Here is a 14,577-nt window from a genome sequence, read left to right as displayed (position 1 = left end):
AATATCTTTTTACTGAAGAACTGGAAATTTGGAGTAAGTGTCTTGCTAAGTGAGTTCATAACGTAGCTCTGAGTGGAGGCAATAACAGATTTCAAATTTCAAGTTTGAAATCCAGATTTTGTTAACAACTGGGGATAATCAAATGTACTTTGAGTACTATGTAGTCCCATATGTAGCTCTGTAAATATGATGTCCTCTGTCCTTCTCCACAGAAGCAGTTGCAACGTGTTGGCTATTACAGAGCTGTGCACTCTGTTTCCAGGATACTGATATATAACTTCTCCCGACATAGAGGGTCTCTTTTACCAAGGACATTCTAAATTACATTCAACAAAAAGTGAGTGGTATATCAAGCCACAACCTGAGCCTTAAAATTTGTCTAGAGAAAAATAAGAAACAGGTAAAGGGAGTATATGTTCCCTCTCTCAGCTCAAGAGGTAATAGCTCTTAAAGAAAGATCCTTGAGAACAAGCTTGGCATCTTTATCCCAGGAAGCATAACTTTCTTAATGAAATCTTGAACCCAACAAGCCAATGTCATTTGAGAGGCCGTTAAGCCTTTCTCAGGGCTCTCCACCCCCTGGGAAGATCTGGCTTTCTAACTTCCAGAGTTCTGTTCAGGTAGATAAGCACAGCCATCTTCCACACTATGGATGTGAAGGCACTTTTCATTTGTCTTTGTAAGGTCAGAAAAAACAAGGAGGGATCACTTCCTGACAAGGGGGAAGGGGAAATCATCTTATGTAGAAAATGGGGAATGGGCTTCATTATCCTTATCTGCATAACAATACAATTAGGGATGAAAGGCTCATTTTCATGCAGGCTCTTCTCCTCACTGAACAGAAGGCTTCTTGAAAGGTAAGGTAAGAAATATGTCCAGACCTTTCTTTGGCTGTATCTACACTTACAGCAGCATGCAGAGTACACACACTGCACGCCTCCCAGCACAGGTATAAAGAGCAGTGTAGACACTGAGGCACTGCTTAGGGGAGTGAAGATGATGCCAGAATCTTAGGGTATATACCTTACATGGCTCCCTACATACTCAAGCAGTGCCTCCCACATCTAAAAATAGCAGTGTATGGTCCTGTTGCCTCCCCAGTGTAGGGAAAGATTCCAACAGAAGGGAAAGGCTCTGGCCTCTCCCTTCTATTGGAGCCTTTCCCTGCTGCTTCATCTTGCCAGATGCTTTCAGTGGCATGTAGCTACACATTGCAGTCTGGACACAACCTGAACACAGCCTTAGAAGGTCAAAGAGCAGCCATGAGGATGTGTAGCATGAAACTGAAGTCTCATGAGGCTGAGAATGGGTGGACCTTATCTTTAGCTTTTCAGCTTCCATCTGCTGGAGACAGGAAAACAACTGAGCAGGAAATTGGGGGGTGGGTGGTTGGCCCCATTGGCTGGTAGGAAGATCCATACGCTCTGCCTGGGCTGGCACAGAGGAAGCAGGAGAATTTTTAATTATTATTAGATTAGTCTCATGTACCAACATATCCTTTTGCTGAATTAAACATGTGCCAGATTCAGTTTGATGGCTTAGCTCAATGGCCTCCCCCTCCGCCCCCAACATCTTTCCTTTAAAAATATTTCCACTTTGTTTTGCAAAGAGATTGCAAGAATGTAAATGCTGAATAGTTTGATTTCAGTCTGCTGCCTAAGTCTAAACAAACTTAATACTACAAACTTTCTTAAGTATCAGGAAGATGATGGATTTTACATCTCATCTTGAAAGAAATCTATGCACAAGAGGAATGAGGTAAGCAGCTGTGAGGACACAGATTTCTGCAGAAAACTGAACGGAGACAATTTTTCCTAATATATAAAAGAATAAATGTCAGAATCTAATGACATTTTGCAGAAGACAGTCACAACCGATAAAAGCGCAGAAATTCTTCTATTCAAAGGTGACTTGAAGGAAGCTATCTCAGACTGTCCATTGACATCCTAGCAACGTGACACGCTCAGACAATTCTAAAGCTGGCAGCACAACTTGTGAGAACTGATATGGATCCAGATACTGAGAAGATTGTCATCCATAGCATTACCTCAAATGCTTTATCCACTGTATTTTAAATATAAGTTAAAGTCTAAAACGGCAGAAGCTTTTTTTTTTAGTTTTTTTTTAAAACTGTGGCTCATTAAACTTACTTGTGTCAAAAACATTACATTAGAAATACAAGTACACACTTTAACAAGTGCAAATCAAATCTGTGCCAAACTTTGCAGACTTTAAGAGTGGATCTCATTTATAATGAAAAATTATGACATACTACTACATTTGGATGCTACTTGATGCCCTCAAGGCTCAGCTATGGTTAGCTTGCTGAACTAATAAATCACATGTATAAAAGTCTACTAGGAAGTTATGCTATGACTTCTAGACAGTTTACTTTACCCTAGACTTTTATATATACGTATTACTGTAGCCTTGTAAGTATACTGTGGTCCTTTGTGAAGAATACCATGTATGAACTACTGACAAGTGGGGAAACATTTGCTCAATAGTTTCTTGACTTACTGGAGCTCTTTGCTTAGCACAATGGCAGAAGAGTATCATTTAAGAACTATGGGAACCATATTCTAATTTCAACTGACAATTCTCCCCATGATTAATTGTGTGCACTCCCTAGTCAATATGGAAGAACGTGGCAGTTTCCATAAGTAGCTCCTTGACAAGGGTCTGCAAAAATGTAGGATACAGTGTCTCATTAACATTTTGTAGGCCTTGGAATGTTTTATATTAAAAGAGGTTTATTTCCTGTATTGGTAATATTTAGCAATGGGTACCTTACCTTTGGATCTCTGAGAAACAGTGCTCTTAGGATGAGTGAGTGTACATCTCCCATAGGTGGATAATGCATCAGAAGTCCCAAACAGGTCTGATAATTACTTGAGATCACTGAACAAAAAAAAGGGGGGGGGGGGGGAGGGAACACGCCGAAGGATTATATACACATATTTGGGTCTTCAAAAGGAAACATTTTTTTCTACATACCCATCATGGGCCAAGTTCAGCAGCCCTTCCTCATGATGAGTACAAACAAACTCTCTGAACACAAGGAAGAGGTTACAGAATCAAGCCTTATGTGCTGTGTGGGCTTAATCCTGTGTCCTTGGAAATCAATGCTAAAGTTCCCATTGACTTCAGTGGGGAACTCTGAGATTCATTGTACAATTAGCTATGTTCACTTTCATGAACAAACACTTTCTCCCATAACTATTCTTTACTAAAATACCTTGTATGTTCGTCAACTTTGTAATATTAAGCAGACATCTATAACTTCTTGTTCTCTTTATTTAAATTAGAATCTTAAAAAATTATTTTCGCTATGACCTCGTTTTGCATTAGTCTGTGAAATACCTGGGTTTCTGCTGTTCATGTTCCAACATTTACCTGTTGGAGAATCCCAGAGAAATGCCTGAAAATACTGAGCAACAGCTAGGAATTCTGCATTCTTGCTTTTACTTTTAAATAGTTTTAAAATACCTCAGAGAATTTTGTGTCTTGCACAGGAGACTTAACTTTTCTTTGTCTGAAGTTCATCCCCCATTGCAAACAGATGTGTACATTTCCATCCTAATCTAAGAATACTGTATAATTCTTTGTCTCTCTCTCTTTTTTGTGTGCAAATCAACCTAATTATGAGAGCAATTATTAAACACATCTTTTCAGGCAGGTCTGTGTAAACCACTTCATTTCTTTTGCACCATCTAAATTCAGGCAATCCATCTGCTACAGCTGTCAAAGCTGTGCCTATTAATGATGCATATACTGTGCACCAAGCAGACTGCGTCCAACAACACTAATTGTAAATAAATTGTAAAGAAACTTTACTGTTTTGAGAACTTTAGCTGTAGAAACAAAATACTTCTTATCAATCAGAATTCTAAGTGGGAAAATATCCTTGCAGAACAGACAAAGTTATTCTGATACAATAAAAAGCTAAAATAAATTATTGTTTTGCGGCAATGGAGGCTTACCAGTCTGATTTTTTTTGTCTTTCATGTGAGTAAACCTCATCTCTGCCTGTACACCTCTTCCTCTCCCCCCCTCCCCGAGAGGATTATGGGGAAAAGATGCAGGACTGGGCAAAATGAATAATTATAATCTGTGTAGGGAACCACTTTATCATCTTCATTTCCGTTGCTGATCCGACAGCTTGTAATTTCATACATCTGCTTTCATTTGTAAAGCACTCACTTATCCTACTCATTCTTTATCTGTTCTGCCTGTTCTTTTTCTATCCTTTTGTTTTTCTTGTTCACATTCAGATACCTGTTTTTTCTTCTTGAAGTCACAAAGCTAGCATAATGAATACACTACAATAGTCTCAGTCAGAGTTCTTTCAGCTGAGTATAATGCAACTACTACATATTATATAACCAATCAAATTCTCATCTTTAAATCAGATTTAAACACTCTGTACAGCAGTTATGATTAGGATACTTCTTATTTTATTAAAGCAAATAAAAATGCTGAAAATGGATAGTAAATTCTAAATACTTCTATAAAGTATAGATATTTAAATTAAAGTATCTCCCTTTTGAACATACCAACCTGTCTTCTATTTTGCAATTTAAAATGTATTTAAAATCTTTTTTTTTTAAATCTCTGTTGGGGAATTACCTCCAGACCCCCTCCCCCTTTTTTGGGGGTACTGGAGAAAATGAGTAAACAGAAAAATAAGCAAATGTATTTCAATGATGAAGATTCAAACATTGATAAAAATAAGTATTTCTAACTATACAAGAATTATAGTAAAGCTTTAAATTTTATTGGTAGCATTACAAAAAAAAAAAAAAAAAAAAGCTAAATTCCAGAATCAAACCTTATCTCAAGGGAAGAATAAAGCTCAGCTCTGCAGGAGATAGAAATTTCTTGAGAGGCAGACTGAGACTGCGGAATGAAATCCCCCAAGGAACTAAGTACCATCAGACCTCACCTATTTTTACTCCATGTATAAGGCACATTTCTTTGACCTTGCCTTCTCCAATATAAGCACATAGTAACAAGTACACTGGGTTTTCAATACAAAAAAAATAACAACCCAAAAAAATTACAAGACACTTCACTGCACATGCTTCTTCCCCTGGGGAGAGGATGAGAGAACAAAACACATGACAGATGTGCTCAGACACTACTGTGATGAGAGCAGTATAAAACCAGATCTAGAACAGAATAGAAGGGTAGAGGCTCATCAGCAATATAAACACTCTTCACTTATGTAATATAGGGTCTATCATACATGGATCTGGAAGTGTCTTTGTCATTCACCCCCTCCCCACTAACTCACGTCTCCCACTTGGTCATTAGGCTTCTCCCCTTGTTCTCACCTGCCTCGAATCTTTGCAAGACATCTTAATGGGAGAGAACACCTCTGCCCATGCATCCTCTGACCAAGATTCTGAGTAAAGAGTTAGGCTATTGAAATTCCCTTCAGTTCCTCACTTTAGAGACTGATGGGTTCATGTCTCTTTGAGGCTAAATATGTGAGTTATCCTATACAACTGTGATCGTCTTAAAAATGAGATTTATTAAAAATAGAGAGAAAATGATACTGAAACAAAATAAATAGTTTGCCCAGCAAACTTCATCTGGGAACTTTGCAAAGCCTGATAAGGTACAGTCCCCCTAACTTACAGGTAGAATTAAAAAAACCTTTACATAACTACAAATCTAGTCCCTCTGTGATAATTCCCTGGTCAACCTGAGGGCCTTTCTCTGTTGTCCAGAGAAGTCTCACCATAATTCTCACTTGCTCTGCTTATCAAGACCAAGCTGTTAAAATTCACTATCATTTCAGGGTAGGCTCCAGTAACATTTCCACAAAAGAGAGTTTGATCAGGAGTAACATCTGGAGGAAATGCCAAAGTCTGTGTCCTCATTACAAGAACTATCCAATTTCCACGTCAGCTGGTCATTGAGGTAGCATGGATTTACCTTTTTTCACAACCCTCTTATCAATTTGCCTTTGCCTTGAAATATAAATTATCCACAGACCTCAGATCACCTGTAATATCAACTAAGATATACCTATAAGGCACAGTTTAAAAAAAAAAAGTACTGTAATACGCCTTTAAAAGAAGGGTAAACAGAGAAGAATTAGGTGACTTCTCTGAGACCACATAACAACCCAGTGGGATAGTCAGGAATAAAGTCTAGGAGTCTTGGCTCACGGTCCTCTTGTTTAGAGGCTAAATAACACTACCTTCTATGAAGAAATTCTTGGGAAACTGAAGTAGTAGTCAAGTAACATAACATTCCGAAGACAAAAGGGAGAAAGGTAAAAAATAGACAAAGAAAAAAAGTATAAAGTGAAATACTGCAAAACATGGAACAGGCTAAAAACAAAACGTAATAGTAGAAATACACTATACTTTTATCTGGAAAGTATAAACTTTCCTCAAGAAAAAAATGTCAAATTCAGTATATAGGAAAAAAAGTAAAAACAAGAATTTATCCCGTTTTCTTTTGTGAAAATATAAGTTGAAATAATTTCTAGAGAGATTTGCAAAGTTTTGGAATGCCCCCACCGCAGGCCAGCAAGTAATGGAAATAAACCTAGTGTGTTGTGGAAAAGCTAACTTTTCATGAGGAAAAAAATAACTACTGAAAAAGAAGGTCTCCCCAAGGTGGAGGAAAGTATATAGCAAAGGCGGCCAAGCTGTGCGTCGTGAGCTGCACGCAGTTCTTTTACAGTTAAAGTGCAGCTTGCGGAACTCCCTATTTTGCCCCCATTCGCCACCTACCAGACTGGGGTGGGGAGCTGAGAGCTTCTGCCTTGTGGGGCTAGAGGATTCTGCCCAGCAGGGAGGGGAGTTTTGGGGGTGTCAATAATTTTGGCCACCCCTGGTATATAGTGTATTGTAATATAGAAGCTTTGTTCCAGAAAGGAAACACAGCTAATTCAGAGATAACCTTACTTCTGGGTTCCTCTAATTTCCTGTGTTACTACAAATCAGAGCATGGCGCATCCCAGATGAGGGGAAAATGGAGAAACATCTGTGAGATGAGGCAGAAAGGGCAGTCTTAGTGATAGCCAAGCACAGTAGCATGCAATGGCATCTTGTACAGTCTTTTGAAATGTAATGAAAGACATCCAAGCAGATGTTTGCCACAGGCTCTTTTTTGGCTGTTCTGCCTAAGGGGGAGCTAACCCTCTAGTTGAGAGGGCAGCTATAGGGGAAAAAAAAGGAAAGCTTTTTCCTTACTGTAAATATGTCTCTGATGCATGAAGTAACCTATCATGCCAATCTTTGGAGATTAGGAAATCCAGTGTTAGTATTTTGAATGAGCACAAGTAATTTGCTAGCCTTTCCAAAATGGCTGGCCCTTATAATGAATTCTTTTAACAATAGATTTTCATTATATGATAGAATTTGTCAAACAAAGCTGCAACTGTACATAATCTTAAAGTTATAAACAATGTCTCTAACTTTTACCACTTCCAGTTGAATTCAAACGAACTCCTTGGGAATAGCTTTTTTAAAAGCTTCCTATTTTACAGTCCAGTTGAACGTCCCTTGACTTCAAGATAGTCACCTGGGAAGTTGGTATAAAAAGGCCAGGAGAGAACCATCTTTGGAGAAGAGTTAACATTATTGAAAAGATTTGGGGAGGTAGATAGGAATTCAATGCATTGAAATTAATAGTGTTAAACTATTGCTATAAATGGCGGTAAGATTTCTCTTATCTGGATTTTCTGAATAGAAGCATTGGTTTGACTAGTAAAAGACTTTAATATAAGGCCTGCAAGTTTTAATTCCACCTGTTTTCCTATTCAATTTAGCTTAAAAGACAGTATACATTTGAAAGGAGGGTACTGGGACAAAGAGCATATGTTTCTGTGGATCATCATTATTCAAAATGGGACAAGAATTCTCCAATCTATGAACTGGAAATATTTTTACACTCTTTGTGACTGCTTGCAAAATATGTTTTAATTTTCCTGAAGGTGCAAATGTTCTCTTGTTTACATATTTTACAGCCTTCCCAAGCACGCTGAATAGGAGCTACAAAATTATATAACAATTAGATATTCGGTAGAAAAAACTGCGGTCTGTATCCTAAAGACCAAGCAAGGAGAGAAAAAGTTTCCCTCTCATCAGTACCTGAAAAAAGCAGAAAGAGAAGCCTGCCAGATGTTGAGCATTCTTCAGCATGAGAAAATACAGATAATATTAAACTGTCAGTGATGGTTTTTCTTGAGTGGATTATGGCCTCTGGAAATTCTGTTCACTACGGAATGCAGTATCTTGTATCTGTCTTTATGAAAACTTCCTTCTGTGAGTGATAGTGATCTGTCTCAATGGCTCCAGAGAAAAGCAGACACACCCTCCTCTAAACACCTTGATGATTTCTGTCATGTCCTTTATCTCTTTAGCAGTCTTTCTGCAGAACCAGCTGGAATCTTCTGAAAGGCATGTTAAATCTCATCTTCAAGAAGGAGAGCCTTAATGAATTCAACTTGGCTGTTTTTCTGTAGGTATTGCATCAGAAGGAATACAAGGTTAACAATTCTGTGTTGTCTGGGCACACTATCAGTTGTGTTTTAGATGCGCACAGGCCTTCCTGACAAAGAGGTAATACCAGCCATGCTAACTTTTTCTCAGAAGGAAAGAGGTCACCAAGACTGTTAAAACTGCCTCAAAAGCATGCTTATGTGTGAATTTCATTTGGTTGTGCATCAGAGCTTTTCATCAATATACCTATTAGAGTAACAGTAGTGACACTAGATGCTGTGGAACCTTTGGATATCACTGTCCCTTTTCCAGAAACTGCAACTGACTCAGACCAGATGATCATATTACTTAGTAAAAAATAGTCAACGTTCTTGTTCAAGCTAGGATACACACAATAGCTTTTAAACGTATTTTAACATTCAGGCACTCTGCTAAGCAACACGGGCTTGGTGGCCTCTTGGTGGGGCTTGGATACTCCTGTAGTTTTCCCTGGCCTTGGATCAGTTTCAGTGGGGCTCAGATATCCTGCCAAGTTCTGCTGTGGTCCTTGGTCTCGAATTCCCTAGGTGGTGCTTAGATGCCAGCTTGGCTATGTGGGACAGCTCCCTGTTGGTAGGGGTTGAATATCACCTTGGGTTTATCTCCTTTCCTCTGACTTACTGCCTCCATGGGTCAGACTGGGAAAAATTGTAAGTGGTGGTAACTCCTAACTTGGTGTCAAGATGAGATGTCAAACACTAGACTGTGCAGGTTTTCATGGTATAGTTATCTCTCTCCTCTCTTATATGCCTTGATCAGCAGTGAAATAATTGTTAACATTTAAATCATCATTTGGCCTCTTAGATACCACAATATTGATACAAATTCAGTGCCCAAAACCTTCCTTAACAGTTATAATTGACTATCTATGCCTTGAACCCTTCCAGAACATTAATAGAGTTAAAATACATACCCACCCCACCCCATAATCTTACCTCTTTCCCCTGGAGCTGGCAAGAGCCACTGGGGATATAAAGAAATGTGTTTTAGTCAAGGCTACCCTATAATAAGCAGACATGAGGCATGACTAAGTAAATATGCCATTTTATATGGGAATTTGTGTCCCACAGAACTGCATTCTCTCATTTTTTGTATGCACTCCAACTGCCCTTCACTGAGCTAGGGACATCTGTATTGGCTGGTGTCGGGATTATTTTGTAAAAGGTTGCCACAGATCACACTGTGATGTAAGGAGAAGTGCATCTGCACTTCAAGGGATCATGGACCACTCGTTTCTGTGCGTTGTATAAGTAGAGAAACACAATCTGTTCTTGCTGTGGGGATTCCAAGCAATCTGGTAGCATATATGATGTCAGTGCACTACAGGGCAGAGATAAATAATGTTCCACTGGGAATCCTTAGAACAAAGGTCAACAGGTGATAACATCAGGAAATTCTGGGGTGGTCAAGAATAGGATAGATGATGCTTATTCAGTCTGCCCTAAATGTGACTTTTGCCTTAGCGAGGAGAAGGACAGTTTATCCTGCAGTATCCTTATGCTGCATCCCCATAGTGCTTCATCTGGAAGGACAGAGTGCTATGATGTCTGTCGGGGCAAGATGGGGGATCACTCAAAGAAGGCAGGATTCAATTTGCAGGGTAGTAGCAGCAGCACAGTTAAGGTGACAACAGTGTTTCCATTTTAACAGGAGTGAAGAAAGATCTACGAAAATTCTGTGTTTTGGGTGAGAGCACCATTTTCCAATTTTCTTGTAGTTTCTGCACAATATGATTATTTTATAGCAGTTTGTGGGGAAAATATTATCTGGAGTGTGCTATTTTAGAATGCTGAAATTTGTTTTCTGGGTTTATTTTTCAAGATAAACAAATTACTGTTTTGACTGATGACAGTATGCTTGCATCACAGTCAATGTCGACCTAATACCTGTCCTTAGAATAGGGTTTTTCTATTATGGGTACTTTCTGATGCTCAGCAACCACTTTGGCCATGCCTAACCGGGTGAGAGGTGCAGCTCCTTGCTTTGGTTTGGTCATGTTCAATCCTATTGGTTCAGAAATTAGGTGAGGAGCATACGGCATGATTACATTATCTTAATGCTGCTGCAGACTAGTTGTCTTTCATCTTCCTTCTGTTTAATTAATGCTATTTTGCTTGGTGATTCTTCTAAAGTAAAATCTGAGTATGCATATGGATTTTAGAGAACTTTGACATATTGACTTTATTCTTAGGGCAAAATTTCCAGAAGCAGGTTCTGCAGAACACAACCAGAGAGCAACTAATATGCATAAAACACATTCTTGGAAAGCAGCCAAAAGAAAGACTCTCAGTACATGGGTGCTGCTCAGGTTCAATGGCCATTTTACCTAGCATGTCAATTTATTCTATTAGGTTACCTGCAACACTCTAGCTTGCAACAGAGCCACAGTCTTGTGCATGCATCATTCCCCGGCTTCTCAACGTGACCCTAGCCACATTGTAGGTCCAACTTTTACCCTGAATAACATTTAAAATAACACTTCTTCAAAGGAGTGGTGGGTGCAAGACACTAGCTGAGATCAATACTGAGTTGTTGGGGTGGAAAAAATCAAGCTATTGTTTGACCCCCAGATGAGTGCAAACAAAAGTTAAAAGAACGATAAAAAAAAATCATGTGAAATCAAAATTGTAAAGAGGGGGGTGTATCTCAAGAACCGCTGGATTAAACAATCTCAAATTTGGTCAACTAACCCTATCCTGGATTCCCAGGAGGCACAGCAAATTTCAAGACAATCCAAGTCAATATGTGATTTTAGACTAATATTACTTTTGGAAGTAAATTTAGGTATCTGTACTACTAATTTATCCTCAACAGACTTACCACAGAGTGAAGTAGTTACTAGGGCCTACAGCTCAGCACTTTGTGAGCTGAAGTCACTGCCCTCAAGAAAGTAATCTTTTATATAAGAAACCTGGGCACACAACATTCTGCAGCTTTGTAAAAACTGCATTAATAGAACACAAGACAATATGCCTTTTGAAATACATTAATCCATTTATGCACCAGAGATGACTATGTTGGAGTGAAAATGGTCAATGCTATCTGTACCTTGTTTTGGGGAATGGTGAAATTGCAGTGAAAGGAATTCTAAGAGAAGATGTTTAAAGACCAGATGTTGGCAGATGAATTACAGAATCAAAATGTTTTTATCTGGAAGAACATAAAGGAATCTATGTGAGTCTTTTTGCATGAGAGAAAACCCTTTTTCTAAATACAAATATAGGGCTCTTCTAGAAGGCTCCTTCCACACTGCTAAAAACTTCAGATATCTGCTTGGAAACAACAAAACACTCAATTTCAGGAGCCAAGCTAGCAGAAGAGAATAGTAGGTCAGGATAAAGGAAGTCCAGATTCAGAATCATGGGATGTGATAAGGTTTTTATGATGATCACCACCAGCCCCAAATGGAATGGACACCATATTTGCCTGGGACAACAGATGGCTAACTAAGACAATGAAACTTTTGTTTTTGCATAACTTGGTGAGGATCTTTCCTATTGCTAGTGATGGAGATGTGGTGTAGATTAACTTCCCTCCAGTGAATCGGCAAGGCATCCATTGCAGTTTTGATGAACACTGGTCATTTGGTGTGCACAGAAATATGAAACAGATTTTTCCCTGATGCTCATCCATAAAAAAAAGATCCAGTTTACTCCAATCCACTAACCATTCATGGGCAGAGGCAGGGGTCTGTGGATAAGCTGTGTCTGTCTGTGATCAAGTTTTCATTTCTTGCCAGCTAGGTGATGGCTAGGAGTGTATTGTTTGACATTGCCAAGTTCTCATAGATTTAAGGCCAGAAGGGACCATCATGATCATCTACTCTGACCTCCTGCATCCACATGGAGTCTCAACCCAGGAACGGTGATACTGATCTTCCCTTCTATTTTACATAATAATTTTTCTTACTGAGTAGCCATTTAGTTGAAGTAAATATAACTTCTTGAATATCTTGCAGTATAACAGAAAGCACAAATATACTAAGTAAACTCTTCAGAGCTAGAACTGGGTTCATTTATTTCTGCAAAGCATCCAGCACACTTTTGGGCATGCAATAATAGTAATAAGAAAGGACATATCTGGTTTTAAAGCAGAAACAAATAGTACAAATGGAAAAGCAGTCATTTTGTCTATTCAGCCACTGTCAAAGCCTGATGTACTGACAATGGCCTCACATCACAGAAATATGCAAAACATTAGCAGCCTCTCTATTTGTTTTTTCCTTGAAAGAAAAGATATTTCAAGACTGATGTATTTTCTGATTTATTTTTTTCCAAAGTCCAAAAATATGCAGTAATACTATAATTGCACATTTTTGCAGTGAAAAAACCCCCATGAAATAAATATCCTCAAACCTCCTTTCTGACCTCACCTGCTACTGCCCATACAGATAATATATTTCCATGCTCTAATGTAAGAAAAGAGTATGTGCTACTTCAGATCCAGGATTTAACAGATAGGAAAATACCTTTGATGTTCTGCATGAATTTTTTGACAAAATGGCAAATAATTTTTAACACCACAAAAATGCCTTGATCCTGAAATTAGTACATTAGCTGAAGGCTCTGAGAGCTTATGTGGACTCTCACTGATTCATGGGGCTTTGCATGTATACAGAAGTGCATCTGTGCAGAGCAGTTTGCAGAATCGGGACTTCATGAGCATGCTTAAATATTTGTAATCTTCTGAATGATCATACCATTACAGCCACATTTTTCTTGGGTAAAATACGTAACTTTTTTTTTTTACCTTTTCATTAATATCTAATATACACTCTATTTTTAAAATAAAGGGTAAAATTATAGCAGAAATACGGTTTCTTGAAGCCATGCTCTTGAGAACAAGATAACAAAATACTGTATTCATGGTGGTAAGAACAAAAGACAAATAAGGAATATTTTTTTAAAATCTAACACGCACAGTATTTAAGAGCTAACCTAAACTTTATACGTGATGATGTGTTCATTATTACAGTTTTATCATAGGTTGTGGTTGCCGTTGCAATAATTCAGTTTGTTTTAAAACTTCTGATATTAACTCTCATTGTTTAAAAACTATAAAGTTTTAAATGTCAGATTTTCCAGTCTCTTTATTAAAAGGATATGTTATTATTATTGGGTATCATTAATTAAAACAAAACCAAACCCTAACAATTTGATTCTACAAATGGAATTTTTTCCACAAATATTTGCTTTAAAATATTTCAGAAGAGAACTTGGTACTTACAAGACCTTTTGTTTTCTGCTCAAAGCTCAGTTACTAGAAATTATTAAAAAAAATTGCTGAAAAGTGTAAAAGCATTCTGGGGCTTGATCCACAAACACGCTTTCTCCCCAAAAGCAAGAAATGGGAAAAGCCTCCATACTTATTTTGAGTCTGGGTTTGACAGTGTATTCTGCACTTATGTTTGTCTACACTGCTGTACCACCCTAGGAAACTTTAAAAAAATTTAAAATGACTACATAAGTGTAAGTTATTTATTTTTATATTTATATTTACCTAAACATCGAAGGTGCCTTGCTCTCAATTATAAATATATAAGGCTTTGACAAACTAGCTCCATTTGTAAAAGCTACTTACAATGGCTGTACTAGGCACAGGAATTGAAAAAGAAAAGGAGCTGGATATGCTGATTCCATACTCAGAACATGATTTCAGTTCATAGCCACTTTATACCAGTGCTTGTGTTAAAGTTGGCAAGAAACCAAAAAAATTAGGGAGCGCATGTATGTGCACAAAACATTTTCTCAGATCATCCTTTTTAGAAGGGAACAATAATAAATAAAATATTGATTTTAAAAAAATGTGTTGCTATACATTTACACCAAATTTTTCCAACTAAATTTTCAAGACTACTTCCGCTGAATGCATCTCCACAACAGTCAGATTTACTTTTCTAGACCATCATGATTTTGAATAAGGTCATTCTCAAACAGAAACAGGCATTTTAAAACCTCTAAAATGAGTTCATCTGATGAGTTCAATGAGTTCAGGGGCAGCATCTTCGCAAGGAATATAAGGTCCCTATCCTGATAACACTTATACACAATTAACTTTACCTATATAAGTAGTC

The 14,577-nt window shown here is 37.9% G+C and overlaps 1 protein-coding gene across 1 annotated transcript in view; it reads right to left on the bottom strand.

The window, feature by feature from the left end:
- Positions 1–14,577, bottom strand: part of TBC1D5 (TBC1 domain family member 5) — a 450,092-nt gene that overhangs the window by 91,420 nt on the left and 344,095 nt on the right. Inside the window, exon 16 of the mRNA XM_067561949.1 lies at positions 2,795–2,901. Coding sequence (XP_067418050.1) covers positions 2,795–2,901 — 107 coding nt within the window. The remainder of the gene's footprint in view (positions 1–2,794; positions 2,902–14,577) is intronic.

The sequence above is a fragment of the Emydura macquarii genome, unplaced genomic scaffold, assembly GCF_026122565.2.
Source record: "Emydura macquarii macquarii isolate MOO-44397 ecotype Brisbane River unplaced genomic scaffold, CSIRO-AGI_Emac_v2 contig_2422, whole genome shotgun sequence".
Lineage (NCBI taxonomy): Eukaryota > Metazoa > Chordata > Testudines > Chelidae > Emydura > Emydura macquarii.
Note: the sequence above shows the minus strand (reverse complement) of the source record. Positions and strands in the feature narration are given on the sequence as shown.